Source organism: Lingula anatina, chromosome 1 (assembly GCF_051362555.1).
Source record: "Lingula anatina isolate TDL-2025a chromosome 1, LinAna3.0, whole genome shotgun sequence".
In the NCBI taxonomy this organism is placed as follows: Eukaryota; Metazoa; Brachiopoda; class Lingulata; order Lingulida; family Lingulidae; genus Lingula; species Lingula anatina.
Window position 1 is genome coordinate 58,235,316 of NC_141767.1, and position 22,173 is coordinate 58,257,488.

The 22,173-nt window shown below is 35.4% G+C and overlaps 2 protein-coding genes across 2 annotated transcripts in view; one reads left to right on the forward strand and one right to left on the reverse strand.

The window, feature by feature from the left end:
- LOC106178056 (DNA polymerase theta) overlaps positions 1 to 14,979 on the reverse strand; it is a 24,891-nt gene extending 9,912 nt beyond the window's left edge. Inside the window, exons 1-16 of the mRNA XM_086999385.1 lie at positions 14,879 to 14,979; positions 14,084 to 14,182; positions 7,163 to 7,392; positions 6,833 to 6,887; positions 6,121 to 6,574; positions 5,743 to 5,919; positions 5,097 to 5,251; positions 4,784 to 4,940; positions 3,024 to 3,144; positions 2,446 to 2,816; positions 1,949 to 2,092; positions 1,622 to 1,834; positions 1,275 to 1,414; positions 956 to 1,142; positions 544 to 698; positions 123 to 359 (exon numbers count right to left, since the gene is read on the reverse strand). Coding sequence (XP_086855511.1) covers positions 123 to 359; positions 544 to 698; positions 956 to 1,142; positions 1,275 to 1,414; positions 1,622 to 1,834; positions 1,949 to 2,092; positions 2,446 to 2,816; positions 3,024 to 3,144; positions 4,784 to 4,940; positions 5,097 to 5,251; positions 5,743 to 5,919; positions 6,121 to 6,574; positions 6,833 to 6,887; positions 7,163 to 7,362 — 2,766 coding nt within the window. The 5' untranslated portion in view covers positions 7,363 to 7,392; positions 14,084 to 14,182; positions 14,879 to 14,979. The remainder of the gene's footprint in view (positions 1 to 122; positions 360 to 543; positions 699 to 955; positions 1,143 to 1,274; positions 1,415 to 1,621; positions 1,835 to 1,948; positions 2,093 to 2,445; positions 2,817 to 3,023; positions 3,145 to 4,783; positions 4,941 to 5,096; positions 5,252 to 5,742; positions 5,920 to 6,120; positions 6,575 to 6,832; positions 6,888 to 7,162; positions 7,393 to 14,083; positions 14,183 to 14,878) is intronic.
- Positions 14,967 to 22,097, forward strand: LOC106178143 (chromatin assembly factor 1 subunit B). The gene is made up of 14 exons (XM_086999390.1): positions 14,967 to 15,133; positions 15,791 to 15,916; positions 16,087 to 16,192; positions 16,398 to 16,424; positions 16,743 to 16,854; positions 17,250 to 17,450; positions 18,304 to 18,558; positions 18,742 to 18,842; positions 18,983 to 19,055; positions 19,353 to 19,478; positions 20,128 to 20,275; positions 20,480 to 20,598; positions 20,780 to 20,909; positions 21,193 to 22,097. The coding sequence occupies exons 2-14, from the start codon at positions 15,794 to 15,796 to the stop codon at positions 21,640 to 21,642; spliced, it is 1,971 nt and encodes a 656-aa protein (XP_086855516.1). The 5' UTR covers positions 14,967 to 15,133; positions 15,791 to 15,793; the 3' UTR covers positions 21,643 to 22,097.
- The last annotated feature ends 76 nt before the right edge of the window (positions 22,098 to 22,173 follow it).

Consider the following 22,173-nt stretch of genomic DNA (forward strand, 5'->3'; position numbering starts at 1 on the left):
TTTAAACCAAGTCAAATAACTGTAAGACTGTGCCAGTGAGATTTTTTTCATATTGACTTAAAATGGCAAAAGCAATTACTGGCAAGCAAACAAACTAGGAAACCAAGTTTCTCTTCACTCACCTCATTAACCAGATCATGCAGCATAAGGGCAGTATAAAATCTGGAATGCACTGCCATGGCCTTGGCCTGCTGTACAGAGGACTTAGATATCCTACCCTGTACTGCTCTAGCCAGGAAACCTTCCTGTACACCAACCAGCTCAGCCACTCTCTTCTTATCTGCTGACAGCTTCTCCCACAGACACAGGTACTGGTACCAGTCTATGTTAGCACAGTCTGACATATAGATGGGGGTCACCTATAATCCAAAATTTCAAATGTTCATTAGTGATCCTATAGTTGTGATGATCTTATGGATGTGAATTATTCGAACATGTGCCATCTGCACATGTAGCACTTGAACATTTTTAGGAGAATGCTTTTACAAGGATATAGTAGGTTTGTTTGATGTACAAGCATTTTACAAAATGTCATGAACAAACCTGGTATATGATGTGAAGCTCATTCTCCAGTACAAAGCACCTCCTTGCTTTCTGTAACTCTGCAAACACAGCCAGGCCCTCATCTGGTGACAGTGCAGAGGCCAGCACAGCAGACCCAAGCTGGGTAGGGTAAAACTTTTCTACATCACTCCTACCTATCAGTATATATGGAAACAAAACTGGTTACATTGTTGACATGTCTGTTTTCACTCCTTAGTTTTAAAATGTCAAATTAACAATACAAATAGAAAAGGGGAGCTAACCTCCTTTTTGCCCTTTGAGTTACAGAATTAAAATAAGACACCAATGCTACAACGCATTTTCATCTGTTATATCTATTAAGCGTCAAACTATAAATAAATCTTTTTAAAAAACTGATCTTTCACATTTTAATATCGATAAAAAATCTCACCCTCTGTGCTGGTCTTCCTTAGCTGAATAAACTCATTGTCCATAAGCCACTTGATACAAGCTTGAGTCGGGCACTCTGATGGTTCTGTGGGGTTTTCACTGTCAGCAGTCATGGAGGCTGCTAGCATGGTGCACTCCGAGTACCTGGCCACTTCCTCTGGTGTGCTGGCCACACCACTCACCACTACCTGGAATATATAACACAATTTTCAGCAACCAATTAACACCACTGCCATCGATTATTTTTCTCATTTCGAGGAAAACTTTTCTTTCTTTTTTATTATACCAGACTATTTCACAAGACACCCACACAGAATTACCTCGAGGACAGCTCTCTTCATGCTGGACTTTAAGCTTTCTCCCTTTCTGGCCAGGCAACTCTTCACTGGTTTAAGCTGGGAGCTCAACAGAGATGTGGCTTTACTGCGCTCATTGGTTTTGCAGACTAGTATACTTTCACCTAAAAAAAAAAAAAAAATCACTTCTATTGTAATAGAACTAGTGATTTTATACTAAGTGAAAGTCATGTTTAAATAAAAGAAAATGACGTGGAAAAATGGACAAAAAATAAAAACATTTCAATCTACTGACACTAAAATCTTAAACCTTTCCAAGATTAGTACTTAAGAGACATTTTGATTATAGTTCTGTAACTTTGAACCCTCACCTTCAGTATCCACCCCTTTTCTGCCTGCTCTACCCACCATCTGCTTGTAAGTGAGAGTATCTATGATGTTGCCATAGAAGGTGGGTGTCCTGATGATCACTCTTCTGGCTGGAAGGTTCACACCAGAGGACAGTGTTGACGTTGCAACAAGGACACGCAGAACACCTTGTCTAAAGGCACCCTCTATAATATCCCTCTCATCAAATGTCAGGCCTGCAATATGAGAACAAATCTTTCCCCTGACACAAAAACATTGTGCATATAAAAATCATACTGTAAATACAAGTAAAAATGTAAAAAGAAAATGTAAAAAGCAACTTCTCACACCTGCATGATGGAAAGCCACTCCATAAGGCACTATTCTGTTCAGCATAGGATCAACACCAACTGGTGATCTTCTAAGTTGCTCCACCACATCACGAAGACCCTCAAAGTTTAACACTGGCACAACTTCCAAGGTCTTCAAAGAACCTGAATAAAAAGGGGGTGGGAATGTTAATCTTTTGCCGTCTTGGCAAAAGTCTGGGATCATGTTATCCAGCCCACACGTCCATCTATACCATCAATCCATGCATTTCCAATATCCCCTTCTTGGGTCTTTTAAATGTATAATACTTAAAGCATAGATAGGTAAATGTGATAGCTACCCACAAACAACATCTTGTTTCCCTCTTGTTATAAACAATGTGCTACTGTCAAAGCAAGAAAAAAAAAAACAAAAACACATGATGCCTGAAGACAATTATACCCTCACGCACTGAATTTTCTTAGAGTTTTCTAGACTGCAGCAATCAACAAATGCCACAGACCACATTCAAACTCACCTGCTTCCTGCTCCTGATGTCGTTTCCCCATGTTGAAAAACTCCCTAGCTATAGATTCCCCCAGTTTTTCACACCAATTCTTTGTTGGACAGAACACCAGTACAGAATGCCCTGCAGTTATGGTCTCAAGACACAAAGAAATTATATGGTCTTCATCTCCTTTAATCAAACGAGAAGTGTCCACTTCACGCAACTTTTTCATGGAGTGGTCATAGATAGAATTTCCTATTTTCACACATTCATTTAAAGGTACTGGTCTGAAGTCTGTACAGTAGAGGTCAGCACTTAACCATTTTGCCAAGAGGTCCAAGTTGGGAAGAGTGGCACTCATACCAACTATCTGGATTGGATTGTGGAGTGCAGATTCAACACTGAAACCACAAGACATACAGTTTATATTTAATCATAAAGTATACGCTTTGGTGAATGATGTTGTAAGTAAACAGGAAAATTAAGCTTTTGTACATGCACATCATAAGCTAGAACTGATTTTCGTACATAGCTATATCACAAAACTGGACTATGAAAAAGCTGTAGATTCATCTAGGTAAAATGCATGGACATATTAGTTATTATACCTGTCATCCAAGCTACACTCAGTTCTTGAAGCCACAAATCGAACCTTTGTCAGGAGAAGTTCAAGCAAATAGCCCCTGTGTTGGTCCCCAACCATGTGTAACTCATCTACTACTACAATGCCTGCAATTATATATAAAATGATAAGAAAATGATAATTGAAAGAAACAAAAACACTGATATAGCTTCATTTTAAGACACCTGGTTAGTTTTGGTAACACTTCAAGACTTCACAAACCTAACATAATTCATCATTAAGGTGAATTTTCAGAGAAAAAATTGTCAGACCAATGGATATTCCAGTTCAAACTTATGAGTTAAAGATGAAAAGAAAATAATCATATGAACTGACATCAGATAGAAGGATCAAAAGAACATAGCTGCCAGATCAAAAAGTTTTGCAAAAAGTTGGCATAAGTACAGTCTTCCACCCCAACTGCCTAAATCCAAAAGAACACTGATTGAATTGTTGAACACAAGTGATGAAAATAGCAGATGGTCAAGAATATAATACAAGATAGTATGTGGTCAGTACTGCAGTAAGTGTGCTGACCAAGCATATCCACTACACTTCATTTGCACCGTTGACCTCAATTTGCATAAATAAACAGTTTTTTGCTGGGCCACTCCCTTGAGTGTGTGCCAGTCTGATGTGTTGTAGAGGAATGCAGTGACAGATGTGAAGTTAGTTTATAGAGGCACAGTGGTGAGATATTTATGTAAAAAAATTATATAATGTAATATAATTCTATGTATATATCAGAGAATATTATTGTTTTGTCTTGTCTAATTAATTGAATCTTGGAATGTTTAGTGACAGGTAGTAAGTGATAAGTTGAAGTAAAAGATGATGATGACAAGACAAAACATACGGTAATACTTAGCACTAGCACTTTCAAGTCTGCATCACTTAACATTTAAAAATTGTACGCCAAAGACTATGTATAGACAATATGTTTCTTTTGTTTTTTCTTTATGTTTTAGTTTCGCTGCAGGTTCCTGTAATACTGACAATAAATGGAACGCCCATTGACATATGCTTCATTTTATTCTGTAGCTCTGATGAGCTATAAGGAGCACATAAAATTATAAAAATTAAAGAACACTGAAGTCTGAACCTTGAGATCTGTGGTTTGAGAGAAAAGCTATCAGAAAAAGACAAAGAAACCTCCAAAAAGTTACATATTAAAACAAAACTCTGACACTAGAAGCCAGCTCTTGTGCTTATAAAAAAGAGAGATATTCACATAAAATTTATGGTTAAAAGGAAACAAAAAATGAAATATAACAGAAAAATTAGCGTAAAGATGAAGTAAAGATGAAAGAAGTCACCAAAGTCAAATTCGAAGAAGAATGACTGCTTTACATAGCATCCCTGGAAAGCCAAGGGAAAAGTGACCCGTTATAGCAAAAACGAAACATGACATCAAATCCAAAATTTTGAAAAAGCACAAAATGGTTATGCAGTCCAGAAACCCTTCTAAGATTGCAGATGATGTTACAAGGGCACACAAAACTCCATCAACATCTCAGTCAACATGGAGATCACCACAGTGCTTGGTATTCCAATGGTAGTGTGTATGGTCAGTTTGTGAATAGTGAATTTGGAGTAAAATTTGATATTCTGCATCTGTATATTAGATAACTAATAATAATCATATTTCTAACAAATATGTTTTTTCAAATCCACACATTAATGGAAAATATAACAGGGAACTGCTGAGTCTGAGATCAAAATTTATATAAATTATATAATTATTACCAAGTTTGTCCAGTGACTTCTCCTCCAGTAGCCTGTTAAGCAGGCTGTTGGCTTTCTCTATTGTACAGACTGCAATATCCACACTTTTGAAACCACCCGCAGGACTACTGCTACCCATATAGCCTCCAACTCGGAGTCCAGCATCTTGAAACATCCCCTGAAATACAACAGAACACAGCAGAGTCAACACTTTCATCAATATAAGTCTAAAAACCATGTTTCCCTTAAAAAGAAAGTTATATGCAATACTTGACATTAAGATTAGTCCCTCATTACCAAACAAGACCGATTTAATTTTTCATAACAACCATACCTGTAGATAAAACATCTTTTCTCTTGCCACAGATACAAAGGGGAGAATGAGGATTGCTTTCTTTTTAGTCTCCAGTACTCTCTTCAGAATGAGTAGTTCAGCTACCATAGTCTTCCCCGCACTTGTTGGAGCACAATATACTAGGTTACCACCAGCTGGAAAAATATATATAAAATATGTGAATCAACTGCCTGACTAAGTTTTTTTTTTAAATAAAGTTCATTGATCTCATTCAATAATATATCACAAAATATGACAAACTTAATTTCAAGATAAATTAAATTCAACAGAATTTTCCCTTTATAAGATTTTCCCCAATCACACCATCTCCTAGTATGAAAGGCCATATTTTTTAAAATGCTATAAACGGACCTTACATATGGTTGAAGCACAAGTTAGTATATATTCTTTGATTCAATCAAAAAATGAACTTAAAATACTTTACAATTCACTTTAAAGTAAAAAGCATAATATCCTTCATACAAAAAGACTAGTCTTCCTCTTTGTTTTGATACTTGTATACAGTATTACATTCTTTATATAAAATCTATAAGGCTATACTGATAGAATTATTATCAAATCCTGACACCCTACCCCCATTCCACCCAACCCCACCTATTAAAACAAAATTTAACTCAGTCCTTACCCAGTACATTCCTGGTGCTGAGACACTCTGCCTGCCACTCAAACATGGTGGTGATCCCTGCAGCTTTGTATTTGTTGAGGACTATCTCAGGAAGGCCCCAAGATGACAAGGCCAGTTTGTCAACAGCACTTGAAACACTACCAGTAGAATCATTCATATTTGATGTATGGGGACTCCCTAAAAATAACAGTATATTAATGGCCTATGTTGACTTCAACTTGTTTAGATCATTTTTGGTTTCATAACACAGTCTGCTTTAAGTCAAATTTCACAAAATAATTTACATTTCTAACTTATCAAAAATGGAAAATAATATAAAATGCTGTACTTTCTTCTGCTCTTTCAAAATGTATTTAAAACTAGACAAAATAAAATCACCTGTTGAATCTTTCCTTTCCATCCTCTCATTTTCGTCTGTCTCACCACTGATCAAATTAGCATCAGTTGAAGCTTTCTGATTGACTTTTCTGTTCTGACTGCTGTCTTCTTTTGACCGTTCTTCAATTGCTTTGATATCATCACCTCCAGAGTTTTCATTGGGGGACCTGATATTTTCAAACAACTTATGGCCTCTTTTGACTGCAACTTCTCTTAGATTTGGATGTAGATATTTTGATTTTTTACCTCCACAGGAAGAATTCTCACCAGCCTTAGAGGCCACAGTTGTGCTAGGCCTCTTCACTGCATTACTTCCTTTATTTGACACGTACGCATTTTCCATCATCTCTACAGCGGATAAGATATCCTCATCAAAAGACACATTGAAGGTGGTGTTGCTGCTTTGTTTAGATTTGGTATGATGTTCTTTGGTTGCTTCATGATTACATTTGCCCTGTAAACAAATAATGAAAAACCAAATAAGCTAGATAACTTTTCTTATAAAATTGTAGAAAGCAATTTTTGTCCACTTTTATTAGATTAATTTCAGTAATTATTGTTGATTTTTCTTGTATAACATCACTATCACAAGGTTTGATTCAACAAATAATGCAACTCACAAGAATAAAAATTACATAGTTAATGTGCCTATTATAGTTGAGTGTTCAAGGGATGACTTTAAGAACAAAAAACTTGCATTGAAATTACCTACATTTTCAGGTGGTTCATCCTGCATTGGATTAACTTTGTTGCTTGTATTCAGAGACCTGAAACAATATTTTACAACAAGTTACATATTAACATTTTAACCTAATCTCAATATTACTTTGTCAACCGTTTTAAGTCTTACATTTGACAAATGTAGTCAAACACATGCATGCATATGGCAAACCCAAACAGACAAAACGTTCATGCACATAAGCACATACGTGCAGGCTTGCATACACATGTATGCACCCACGTACACACATTTTGCAGGTATAAAAGCTAGTTTCATTGCAGTTCATTAAAGCAGGTTATTAAACTATAATTTAACCAGTACCTCAAGGCAGACCTTGTCATCATTGGCTGGACAGTGAGCTGTTCCTCATCTCTCCCCATGGCTTTAGACTTGGCAGCAGCCCCTTTGCCAAGGAACTGCTGTGTTTTTGATTTTTCAACTGTTACACATTTTTTATCTTCTTTGGGCAACTTTGAAGGAAAAGGTTTCTGCTGCCTCCATGACTCTGTCAACTTTTTCATTATGTTTGACTCTTGAATTTGTCATTGTCCCTGGCAAAAATAATAGGCTGATTTAATAATCAACACACAGAAGCAGAAAATGATGTTCACACCTTCTAAAAGTTATGCCCATGTAAATGTGTTTTAGACCACATTACGATTCACATGCCCTTACTGTCCCAAAGGTAGAAAAATCCTTTAATTTGGGTCAGCTGCACGTAACAGCCACCTCTTTTAAGAAAATTTTCTTGAGGAGAAGCAGTACCAATGAACGATTGTGACCATGTTGATTATTGTGGACAATATTGGGGCAGGACACTGCTTTTATCAATGTGTACAATAATGAAGTTGTGGCTGTATGTTCTCTGCATAGATAGGTGGGATTAACCCACAAGTATGCCATCAGCACTGCTTTGAAGGTGCCTCTGGGTTCATACTGCCCACCTGTGCTGAACGACAACTTCCTCTCGCCTCCATTATCTAGACAAATTGCAGGTCGTGGAGTATCCCCAAGTGGGATGCCAGGTACAGTGATTATGTGGACAAGCTCTGGCACACCAGAATCAGAACATGAATTCTAGACAGATCACTTTGTGAAATTAAGAAGAAAAATAAGATCCAGCCACACAATTCCTGTAGGTTTTGTGGACAATGATAAAAACGACAGTCTCAGTCTGTTGCTTCCATTCTCCATGATCCCAGTTTGACTGAGCATTTGTCTGCATCTCTTACAAACCAAAGATTTCCTGAGTCAGAAGATTCCGTATATGCTAAAAGAAGCGAAAAAACAGCATAGCTTTTGAAAATGTGGCCCGATTATGCTAATTTTCGTACTCAACCTATATTTTATGAATATTCATCAGTTTGAAGACAAAGGTATAATGGTTTTCTACTTATTGTTTTCACTGAAAATGCACAGCAAGGACAGTGACGACAGATGCAGGTGATGGCTATGTTGTGAAAGAAAAATTCCCCAACTCAACAATATGTGAAAACATGGGAAAAGCGTACATGTATGGAATTCAAGAGAGGAGAAAACATTGCTTAGTAATGAACACGTTGTGGCAAAGAATATTTCTAGCTTGGAAAAGCATGCTTGTTCAAAATGATGTTTTTTTTTTTACAAATCGATGACAATATTTATTTGTAATTCTAGATGAAATGTGGAATGTTTGGTATATTCCACACAGTGGTGCTATTTGCCATATTCACTCTCATCTGGACAAAAACATCACTATACATCACCTTTCCCCTTCAGAGAAAGAAAAATACGAGTACTTGAATGTGTCTGGGTGGGCATTAATGCAAGCCTGGAAAGAAATCCATTCTTCTCATAAGGTAGCTATGTGAATTTTACAGATACTGAAAACTATCATCAGTTTAATAACACAATACAAGTGAAAGAAAAAGTTAAGATACCAAGCCAATATTAAGAAAAGCAAAAAATAGATACAATGTATAAGGATGATGTATGATACCATATTTACTTGTTGTTTTCAATGGGGATGTTTAGGAATAGTTTCTGAAAATTAAACTGGATTTTTTGTTATTTTTTACTTTACTTTGATTAAGACCATGCCCCAACATTAGCATGGCTGAATCTGAAACCTCAGGCATTATTGTATAAAGAAAGAGACAAACTTTAGTGATAACCTCTCAGAAAGGTTCCAACAAACATCACTAAATTGTGCAATACTGTTCATATTGTGAAAAGTGGGCGAGCCAAGAATAACCTTGAGAAGAGGATGAAAACAGAGTCTATCAATAAATTGGAAGAGGCTGAAAATTAAACAGGAATGTGTGATCTTGTTGAGTGCTTCTACAACAAGAGGCTCAGCACATAAGAATGAGAGCCCAATTGCAACAGCAGCATCAAGGGGGTTGAACTGACAAGGAGGTATATCGAGTTAGTTCAGGCCTACCCAACTACCAGACTCGGCACCGAATGATCTTGAATTCACCGGTAGATCAGACCACACTACCCGTTTTTAAGGTGTGTGTCAGATCGCATTCTGATCCAGAATAGTCTCTCCGCCTCTCACACGCCTCCCCATGCGTCATCCCTGCGGGGTACAGTCATTAAATCTCGGCTCCATTGGGACGACACATGGGGAGGTGGGTGAGAGGCGGAGAGACTAAAAGATTAGGCGGTTTTCCTTTCATGAATTTTCATGACTTTGTAGAGCCATGCCTCAACTCGTTGTGAATGCGGTCTTAAATAACCAAATTATAACATAGGTCAGCTCAGTAGGTTCAAACCCTTAAAAAAATATTTTGTAATCACTGACACTGATATAATATGGTAATATTTAAATTGATTACTTACCACTATAAATGAGTGTACCTGAATGAGACAGACTGCACCAAAGTGTCAGAGTTGCTCTGTAAATAGAACAAAGATTATGTAAATAAAATAAGAAACCTATATAGGAGAAAAATGAAAGTGTACACTGTAAAATATGTGAAAATTAAAGTATTATCTGTTTAATTTCAGCATGGTGAATTGGACAAAATGGAATATCCAAGCCCCAGTCACACTATGAATGGGAAGGGCTTTTGTCACCAAAGTTCAGAGATAACTGCCTGACAAGCATGATCTTATATAATTTAACTGCAAGGGATTAACAGCAATTTGGTGTATTGCCTGGGATACTAAATACAGTACACTTTATTGATGCAAACTGCTTTTTTTTTGTTTTTTTGTTTAATTTCAGCATGGTGAATTGGACAAAAGCAAATTTGAACAAGGCAGCAAAGCTGTCAAATGTACAGACAAAAAACAGAAAATAAAGATCCAAAAAAAGGTCATTTTGTCAATTTTGATGAAATAATAAATAAAGCTTATAATAGCACTGTCAGTCAACACTGAATTTTAATCATGCACAACAGGTAACATGGTCAATAACAGGAGCGGACCCTGAGATATTTTCTGACAGTATTCCAAAGTATCTATGTTGATCCATCCTCCATTTTGATGGTCTTCCGACAGAAAAAAATAGATACCAGTCAATATAAACTTAATAACCTGTCTTCAAGAAGACCCAGAAGATGGTCTCAACCCACCCCTTCAATAAGATTACAGTTTCAGGACCATGAGAGACTATAGTCACATGATGAAAGTCTCAATATTTGAAAAATGATGACAGTGCATAAAATAATTTTATATAATGTTTAAAGACATAAAAAACAATACAATTGCTTATGTGGAAATACAGAAAATGTGCAGAGCCTCGAGCGGATGAGAGTTAAAAGTCACAAATGCAAGTGTTTGAGAAAAAAATTGTAAAGGAAAACATAACAAAACTAGAAAACCACCGAGAGTGCAGACCTCTGCCAAGGCAGCAATTGTTGATTATTGTTGATTATTGATTGATTATTGAGCCAGACCACCACTAAAAACTAATCATTGTCCTCTTTGGCCCAATTCTGACAGTTCCTGAAAATTTCAGCAAAATCGGTCTATAACTTTTTGAGTTATGTTGATGACAGACAAACAGGGGTGAAAATATAACCTCCTAGACAGAGCCTGAGGTAAATATAATTTCAATGAAGCTGCTATTCAAACTTTTAATCTTTGATTATATATATATATAATAACCTGCATAATTATCACTGCTTCCTTATTATTAATCTAGCAGAGAGCTTAACTTTTGGGAGTTTACAAGGAAATATCAACAAGTGTGCTTTATGTAATCTCATTTAATGGCCTATCAATTAGGCAAATGACTTTATAACTCAGAAATTAGCTAAGTGATACCCAAGGGATATTAACAGACTGACCCTCTTAAAGGTCTTTCAGGCCCATAAGTCACATCTTAAGAAAAGCACAAAACAATAATGCACAAAATAGGAGACTACCAATTCTGATGCAATAATACATTATGTTTTACTGCACAGTCAACATCAAATTTTAATTATGCACAACAGGTAACAACGACGAAAGTAAAAGCATAAGGCTTCAGGCCCATCAGAGTTCAAGTTTATACTTAGAAAGTGCCAGAATGAGAAAAATGAAAATTTCACACAAAATTGCATAAATTCAATAATAAATGATAACCCAATTGACCTGGCTTTCTAATTTGAACTGCATGCCAATCCTAAAAATCATACTTGTAAGTTAAAAATAATAATAAGTAACACAGTTTTCTTTTCATAATGTTTGCAGTAGCAATGCAAAAATATTGTTGTCAATTTTGATGTAACATTACATAATAAATTATAGAATAATTATCACCAATCTTTGATTATTGACAATAAATAGCATGGACATGTAGAAAATTTGATTACCATTCGGCCTTATGTCCATGGGAGCTCCGAGTCCCACAATGAATATGCCAAAAAGATAATGAATATTTCACTCAAATGTATAACTTCCAGAAAAAGAAGCCAATTAGACTGCTTTTCCAACTCATTCTGCATTTTAGTCCTGTGTTTCTTTTTTAAAGGTTCGACAGTCATAACACGGTTTTCCCATAATGCTCATCATAGCAGCAGCACCAAAAATTGTGCATTCTTCTATTTTGATGCAATATTACATAATGCTTAACAGCATAATGACCATCAATTTTTAATAATAGAATAATAGTAACATGGACATTCAGAAAACGTGACAAGCAAAGGTCTTCAGGATCATGGAACTTCAAAGTCACACCTTGAAAATGCCAATAAGTGAAAAATTAAATTTTCACAAAAAACTGTTTAACTGCCAGAAAAAATTACCAAACAGACTGCATTGCCAACTGAAGCTGTATTTTAGACCCATGTTTCTTTCCTGTAAGTTTGAGAACGGTAATTGACATGATTTTTGTTAAATGGTCATTATGAGAGCAGTGCCCAAAATAGGGGTTTCTTCAAATTTTGATGCAATATTACATAATGCTTAACAGCATAATGACCATCAATTTTTAATAATGGAATATTAGTCACATGAACATTCAGAAAACGTGACTAGCAAAGGTCTGCAGGCTCATGGAACTTCAAAGTCACACCTTGAAAATGCCAATATGTGAAAAATTAAATTTTCACAAAAAACTGTTTAACTGCCAGAAAAAATTACCAAACAGACTGCATTGCCTACTGAAGCTGTATTTTAGCCCCATGTTTCTTTCCTGTAAGTTTGAAAACAGTAAGTGACATGGTTTTTCTTAAATGGTCATCATGGGAGCAGTGCCCAAAATAGGGGTTTCTTCAAATTTTGATGCAATATTACATAATGTTTAACAGCATAATGACCATCAATTTTTAATAATAGAATATTAGTAACATGAACATTCAGAAAACGTGACTAGCAAAGGTCTGCAGGCTCATGGAACTTCAAAGTCACACCTTGAAATTGCCAATATGTGAAAAATTAAATTTTCACAAAAAACTGTTTAACTGCCAGAAAAAATTACCAAACAGACTGCATTGCCTACTGAAGCTGTATTTTAGCCCCATGTTTCTTTCCTGTAAGTTTGAAAACAGTAAGTGACATGGTTTTTCTTAAATGGTCATCATGGGAGCAGTGCCCAAAATAGGGGTTTCTTCAAATTTTGATGCAATATTACATAATGTTTAACAGCATAATGACCATCAATTTTTAATCATAAAATATTAGTATCATGGATATTCAGAAAATGTGATTAGCAAAGGTCTGCAGGCTCATGAAACTTCAAAGTCACATCTTAAAAATGCCAAAATGTAAACAAGACAGCACTGTTCTGAAATGGGTTTATTTCCATTTTTAACATTTTTTAAACATAAAACAAAATAAACAGTTTGTTGCCATTTTTATATGACCAACTAAGAAAATTGATGAGATGGGAAAAATATCAATAGAACAGTGTTTAATGTCCAATTCCTCCATTCTGAGATTCTGAACATAGTGGATGATTGAATCTGACAAACTGCAATGATGAGTTTATTACCATTTTTGACACTTTATTACACAATACACGATCACAAGTTTACCATCATTTTTACACAATCAATTAACAATGTTGTAAAGATGCAGGAAATATCAAACAAACACTTTTACGTATCTTATTAGTTAAATAATGAGACTGTTAACATGCCTAATAATTGAATCTGAGGAAATGTGAAAAAACAGCATAACTTCTAAAATAAAGGCCCGATCATGCTGATTTTCGAACTTGACCAGCGTATTATGAATATCCATCAGTTCTGTTAGTTTCAAGCCAAAAGGTAAAATGTTATTTCACTTATCGTGTTATCGGTGTTGCATATATGCTGAGAAAAGTGAAAAAACAGCGTAACTTCCCTAAAAATGACCCAATCATGCTGATTTTCGAACTTGACCTGCGGATTATGAATATTCATCAGTTTTGTAAGTTTCAAGCCAAAAAGTAAAATGGTTTTCCACTTATCGTGTTATCGGTGCTGCATATATGCTGAAAAAAGTGAAAAAACAGCATAACTTCCCTAAAAATGGCCCGATCATGCTGATTTTCGAACTTGGCCTGCGTATTAGGAATATTCACCAGTTCTGTAAGTTTCAAGCCAAAAGCAAAAACGGTGTTCCACTTATCGTGTTATCGGTAAAAGTGCACGACGGCGAAGACGGCGACGACAGACGCAGATGATGGCTATATGTACAGACACATCTGTGTCTGTACATAATTAATAAGCAAGTGTGTTGAAAAGGATATGAAATGTAGGAATAGCAACAGTAAATTAAACACTTAATGCATGTTACACTCTCACAACAATTTTAATAAACTGGTACATTTTTCAGCAAACTTACCTATTATCTAGCCAAATAGGGAATACTGCACATCACTCACTGCATGGGAGTGTTAGTGAACATGTGTCACTCTCTTCACATGGCCCAGTGTTTTTATACCTAGCATAGCAGATCACACCGCAGTCATGACCTTCTTACATGTATGAATTAGGAATTATTTTTACGAACTAAAAAAAAGAAAGAAAGAAAACCATAAAATCAATTTTTATTTTCATTAAAGAAAATAATTTTCAATGATTTTATTTATTTTTGGATATGATAAATGAAAAGCTAAAATGTCTCAATATTTGAGGATTATGTGACAACCCTTGGTTTAATTTGGAACATCCCATGTTACCTAAGATTACCCCCTGAACGTTACCCTCCGTAACAGATAATCATTGTGTTGAGATCAAGAACCAAAGAAAGACAATATTTTCAATCTTAAAAAATTAAAATAATCTTTAAGTGGTTCAGTACTTGCATTTCGTGGTATTTTGGTGTTTAGTTAAACCACTACAAATCCCAATTATTTTTCACTTTCGTTTTACAATTATTTTTGTTTTACCTTCATAGTTATTTAGGATAAGTAAACGTTTTGAGTGAATAAAACTGTCTCAGCATAAGGCCAACTTACCTGAGCCAGCAGAGGCCTGCCAACACAGGCTGAGCGTGAGCCGAGGCAAGGAGCGAGAACAGTTCAGGAAAACGCACCAAATTACGATTACCTGTTACGTATATGAGTATTGTTACCAGTATTTTACAAGCCCTCACTTATAAAAGCATCTGAAAGTTATATATAACGCCATACCTTACCTTATTTAAATCAAAATTTGAAATAAGCTATGCCACTAAAAAGGAAAGGAAAAAAATATTGAATTAGAGTCGTAATCTCGTTTTGAAAACGAGACTGTACAAGGAATTGTGGGAAAACTTTGGCGGTAAAATTGTCAATTTGAGGACTAAGGTGTTCGGTGATGAAAACGACAAGTTAAGAATAGAAAACCTTTTCAAGAGAGCTAGATTTGGGGGATTGACTGTACTGGAACTACATATTTGGTTCACAGTTTGGTGAGTAAATGTCTACTTTTGTCTTAAACCTCAGGTTCAAATGAAATTAAACGAATCCTTGTGCCTTAGATTGAGTACATGTAGATGTAGTCACTGACATTATGACATGAACACAAAAAAGTCAAGATACTTAGAGTGTAACCAGTTAAAAAAGACTAAGCCATTCTTAAATCTTAATAGTTATGAGATTTTCTGTTGTTGAATTTTAATCAAAACGGTAAAGATCCTCTGCTATTATTTAACACTCAGTGTATAATCCTTTCTGGCAGATTCACTCGGGTGGGCGGAGGATTTGGAAAATCCTCCTCCCTCCGTCTTAAATTTACCTCGTAATGTATGTTCTGCATTTAGATTTGGACTTGCCTTCAAATTCAAACCACAATTTTTGTTTCCCTTAAAGATACTCGTTGTAGAAGTATTCCCAAGATACGTTAATTTCTACTTCGTCTGGTAGAGACAACACAGCCCTTGTTATAAAAATACATGTTTATGTGGCTGCTCCAACATTATAGCTTCAATGCAATTTTCCTTTCAAAGTGTTTTATCTGACCTTCCCAAAGCAACAAGCTGCAATGTGTTGATACATTCTTGTAAATTATATTTTTTTGTTTTGTTCCAAATTAATTAACATAACTGACATGGGCCTATATACTTTAGAAAATGAAGATAGCCACGCCAGAGATTTCTTGGCATGGCCGTGAACCAATCTACAGTGCGGATATACAACACATAGAGGGCAGTATAACCAGACTGGCAACTGGAGGGTTAGAAAAAACAATAAGGGTAGGTGTTGAACTACAAAACACCCCAATGATCACAGACATATCAACAGTTAGGAATATTTTCCAGGTGCAAAACATGGTTAACTTTGATATAAAGTTGTACATTTTATATCCTATTGTATCTTTTGAAAGAAATACACTTGAATAATTTGCTTTGATGTTGTCTTACAGTTATGGGAAGTCAAAGTGGGATCAGATGGAAAGGCATATGTGGAATTTTTATCCAGTTTAACAAGACATAACAGGACTGTGAATGTTGTCAGGTTTTCGCCAAATGGTATGTTGGAAATAGTTTGAAGAAACCAGTTCATGATGTTCTGTTTTCATATATTTTATTGTAACTTTTCATTTTGAACTATTAAAATTTGAAATAAGTATTCAAGCAACAGAAAATAACAATTGGCTTTTATGTAATGTGGGAGAAGTATTCATCCTTATTTTACCTGTAATGTAATGTGATCCATATATCACTTCTATTGCAGGTTTTTATCTTGCATCAGGAGGAGATGGTAAGTGAAGTTTGCAACTTGTGGTATTTGTGTTTATACTAGGTTTTAAGTTATGTTAACAATCAGTTGATAGGAAAAAATGACAATGTCCTACCATGATAGTAATGTAACATTTTCAGGAGATAAATTAAGTTTCTAAGCTATAACAGTGATAAGGCATTCTTTATAAATGGAGGAATAGTTATGTAAAAATGTGTAGTTGTTGGGTAGTCACCTCCCAAAATACTGAGTCTTAATAAAACAATTTGATTGTGATTTTAACATATAATTATTATCACTTCCTTTTATTTTTTAAGTGTTTTCTGTCTTTCTTTCAAGATGCTGTTATTATTTTATGGAAGTTGAATGATAATGCTCCACCCACCAACAACCTGTTTGGTGAAGATGATGAGGACTGTAAGGAAGTTTGGACTTCTGCCAAAACATTAAGGTATGTGTCTCTTTCATTAAGCAACATGATCTTGTCTGATACTCTTTAAATTTAACTGGCCTGTCATGGATTAAGTTTATTGCTAATGGTATTTTGTCTACAACTCTTAATGTAGATTGTTAAAAGGTTGGCCTAATATGGCTTTGCCAGTCTATGCCAAAAACTTCATAGGCTACTTGCTCTATGGGCAATCGGGGTCTAAAAGTGGGCTAGTGATGTATACAATTTTAACTTTTTTACTACCCCAATGCATTTAAGGTGGGCAGTTGCCTCTGGCTTGTGCCTTACAGCATAGATAACTTTGCAAGCTCACATGGATAGAACATTTTGCTTAGACCTATGCTGCTACATTTTCTCCATGAGACAGTTTAGATTATTCTTTTTCTTATTTCCAGAGGTCACTTGGATGATGTATCAGACTTGAGCTGGTCATCTGATGGTCACTATCTTATCTCAGGGTCAGTGGACAATAGTGCCATCATGTGGGATGTGAGGAAGGGACACAACTTGGCCATATTTAAAGACCACAAAAGTTTTGTACAAGGAGTGGCCTGGGATCCCCTCCACCAGTATATGGCAACTTTGAGTGCAGACAGGTAACTTTAAAGTCGTAATAACTCTTCGTTTTGGCCAAAAATTGGATTTTCCTGGAAAAAACGGCAATTTTCCCGAACTTACCAATGGCCAACAACCCCATTCCTGCATTCAAAGTTAATCCAGGTTTTTTTTCCTAAACGTACGGTTTTTTGTTAAAATCTCTTAAGAGATTTTAACTGACGGAGCTCTTTCTGACATTGCAAAGTCACTGGTGACCTACTTAAAACCGCGGGAAAAGCAGACAACAACAACACTATATAAGATTCATGAGATATATTCGTCTTTTTGTTAAAAATGCATTTATATCCACAATGTGTGCCATTCTGGGCTTTTCGTTATCCGACGCACTGTACAAAAACTCGCAACTTACGTCTGAGGGTTTCCCGCCATGTTATTTTGGTCTCGAATGAACGCGAGAATCCGCGTGACACCATTACGTCATTAGCAACGAATGCACTTGTCGACCGGAAAAAAGGGATTGAAAGCCCTATTGACAAGCACAGATTTTAGTTTTCCTACAATAACGGCCATTTTAGTGGTAAAATACAATAGAATATATTTCCATGCGTTGTTTACAATGTATTTCATGCGGATTTTTGAATCTCAAAGGAAGAGTTATTATTGCTTTAATTGTTTAGGGCTGAAATAAGTGGCAAATTGAACAGTTAAATTGTTGACAGATGCTTTTTAAGTTAGTGATGTGTTTTAGTCATATTTTTGCACTTCCACAAATTTATTAAGAGGTATGGCTGAAATGACATCAACATGCCACACTGTTAATATGTTAATATTATGATTATGAAGAGAAAAATATAAGATGATTTTAGTTAGTGTTTTTTGTTTTTCAAACAGGTCTTGTCGCATCTACAGTGTATCAAGCAGAAGCTGCACAAAACACATTTCTAAGGGACCAGCACTTAACACCAGCACAGAGGATGTCAAACCAAAAGCTCCCAGACTGTTCCATGATGATACCATGAAGTCCTTCTTTCGTCGTTTGACCTTCACCCCAGACGGGGAACTCCTTATTGTACCTTCAGGTTGCTGGGAGAGTGAGGAAGGAAGTCAAAATACAACGTACATCTTTTCCAGAGATTCTCTCTCTAAGTGAGTGAAAGGATTTTTCAGTTATTAATGTGAAATGCACATTGTTAATCAGGCAAGTTTTAGTGACATGTTCTGAAAATTTGTCTAGTATATTTATTTAATTAATGGAGCCTTTAAAATGACAAACCCTAATACACCATGTCTTTACTTCTAAAGCCTCTTCTATACATTGTTTTTCATCAGGCCGGTAATGCACTTGCCAGGCCCATCTAAAGCGACTTTAGCTGTCAGATGTTGCCCTATTCTGTTTGAATTAAGGAAGATACCCAGAGACACTTGTGAAGGTAATATCATAAAGACATGTCTTAATATAAATTAAATAATTATAGCAAATAAATGTGGAAATAAGCATGTGTTAAGCGTCATCTGATGGTGAGTTTTTATGTAAAATTTTCATTATTTCATGTTATATTTTTCTTTGCAGAAATGGAGACAGACCAAAAGGAGGTAGAAAATAATGAATTGAAAGAGTGGGAAAAGTATTCCACAATGTTCAAGTAAGTTTCTCTGTCAGAAAAAAATGTTTGGCAGAAAGAATCCAACAATTGTTGTCCAAAGTTATACTGAAAGATTGTTGTATAATGAGAACACTGTACGATGGGAAATTTTACTCACTTCAAATATTTGAAAGGCATACATATTATGTCATAAGCAAACTTAATAGCTATCTTTAATATGACATCTTATTATTTTCTTATGATTTTTATGTCATTCACAACTCTTATTTCATAAATAAGTATACCATTTACAATTTTAAAGGAAAAGAGAAATTTTAGATCTAAACTATTTTCCAGTTTGCCATACAGAGTAGTATTTGCTGTGGCCACAGAGGATGCAGTACTTTTATATGACACTCAGCAACCTCACCCTTTTGGTTACATTGCCAATACCCATTATCATCAGCTTAGTGATCTCACCTGGTAAGTGACAGTTCTCTCCTGTGTGCCTTTCTTTATATACAGACACTGTCCAACACATGGCATTCACCCTATAACTGCCAAACTGCATTTTTATGTTAAATTTACCGAAAAGCTTTGTTTGGTAAAAAGGCAGGTTACTTATGAAAATTGTCAGGTCAGTTTACATTTAGTTTTTTTTTTTTTTTTTTTAAGTGAAAGTTTCATTTTTCACACATTACCATTTTCAGTGGCTTTTATATCCCATGGAACTGAATCACTTGCTAGTTTTTCAATTTCCATGTTACCTGTAGTACATAATGGAACAGTGCATTAGAATTGGCCAAAACATTTTGTGCATTTTTTTTTTTTTTTTTTTTTTTTTTTTTTTTTTTGTGTGTGTGTGTGTGTAATGTCTAAACATTTGACAGCTTTGCGGCCTTGTTTCCTGTATGGTGTCTGTATATTTGCCGGTTTTGCTGTCTAGTTTTGCACCATAATTTCTATTTATAATAAAAGTGTGTGAGTATATATTTATTTGTTTATTATAATGTATCTATATAACTTAACATTTTGGCCAGTAAGTCTGATAAATCTATCTCTCTATAAAAATTATTTTGAAGAATCTATATATATCAGCAATGTTTTGACAAAAAGTTCAATATGTCATTAGGTCCAAGGATGGGCGTGTTCTAGTGGTCGCATCAACGGATGGGTACTGCACTCTGGTTACATTTGAAGAAGGGGAGTTGGGTGAAGCATCTCAACACCTTTCCATCAGCACACAGAAGGTGGAAGAAGAAAAACTTAAGATACTGAAAGTATGTACGATATGTTATTATACCAGGCTATGTCACCCTCTAAGCAGGACAGCAATTGTTATTTATTCAAACTTTATATTTGAACCAGTAGATAAAGAAGTATTAAACTTTAAGGATATTGAAATATGTGGAACATTTCTGAAATATATAAAGTAGTTTATTCTATAAATTAAGCACTAATATTGGCAAGCTGTTTCTTTCCAGAAGCAAAATGCAGACAAGCAAAAGCGCAGTGATGAGGCCATTTCAAAGAAAGTTGCTTCTACTATGCCACCCCCAACAGAGGTACAACAAATTCAGGTGAAACGAAAGGAAAACAAAAGGTATATTTGGCTTTCATCAATGTGTGTCATAAATAATAATATCACCATATAAATGTTTAAAAGCAAATTTTGCACATTCCAATGTGTTGATTGAAAAAAAAACCTTCCCACTATATTGTCTGTAGGTGTTTAAAATTCCTTTGCTTCCTATATAAATGTGAATAAATTTTATTTCTCCAAGTGGTGACAGCCAACCCAAAAGAGTCAACTTAACTCCAGTGACAGGTGGTCAGGTGTCACAAGATGCACCCAAACCAAAGCGTGCACAGCTAATCACCCTGTCATCACCAGAGCTGCTGGATGGGAATAAGGTATAAGTGAGAATGGTTATTTGGTTATTAAGGCATGATATTTTTTCAGATAATAAGAGGAATTCAGTTTAACTTTCCTGGGACCTTAACACAGGTTGATTCATTCCGTTTTAAACATGGTGCTGTATCATCCACTAAACTACAATTGTTATTGTGTTCATTAAAGTGGCGGATTTAAACTTTGATTAGTCAAGCATTCTAATCATCAAAAAAAGATTAGTGTTATAGATTGGGTCAGTATTTTTACTTTTTTTTAAAGTAAAGTTGTTTTTTTCTTCCACAGACTGAGGAAAAGAACATAAGCCATGACTCCTGCACCCAGGATCTCCAACTGGTGCTGGAAGTTTCCAGCGAGGATGAAACAGACCAGGAAAAGAAAACCAAAAAGTCAATGCAGACAGCATCAACACAGCCAGAGACCTCTAAAGGCAGCCCAAGGCGAGTAGAGCTAATCACTATTGCACCTTCAACTCCGCCCAACCAAGCTACTCCTGTAGCTAGAATCGTACAGGATGAGAACTCCAAAAAGACCAGCAGTCCAAGGAGAGTACAATTGATGACACTAGAGAGTTCTGTGGTTTCTGAAAATTCTAAGCAATCTTCACCAATCCAAAGTAAACCCCTCAAAAATTCCCAAGAAAATGTTGCCAGGATGAATGACAATTCTTCCACAAGTGCACCACAGCCAAGAAGGGTTACATTAACAACGATTAAGCAGAATGAAGAAAATTGACAACATATCTTGCAGATGTTTGCCATTTTTCGTCTTGGATGAGGTCTGGATCACTTTGTCAGATTATAAATTTTTATGAAAAAAGTAAATAACATTTTTGTGTGTATACCTCTAAAGGGCAAGAAGAAAAGAAATACAACTAAACATCTCTAAAAGTATTTTCTGCCACTCCAATATTTGGCTAGTCTAGATATCCATTTTATAAGGTGGCATTGCCCATAAATGCATGTTGATGTGTTTGTTGTTCATACTTAAAAAAGTATTTATATTGTATAAAGCAGTAGCCAAGAAGGCTTGTTGCAGGTCAACCACAACCGAAAAATATTGACAGCCAAATGTTCAGTTTCAGTTTTCAAATATCAGCGTCTACTTTTTCTCTAAGTTTGTTGTAGTAACAGGCATCATGCCCATATCTTGTGGCAAGTGATCTGAGAATAATAATTTTTTACACATGGGCCTTCTTGTTGTGAATATTTTTTGTCCAATATTTAGCCTCATTTTAATTTTCCATTTAATTCAATCACAAAATAA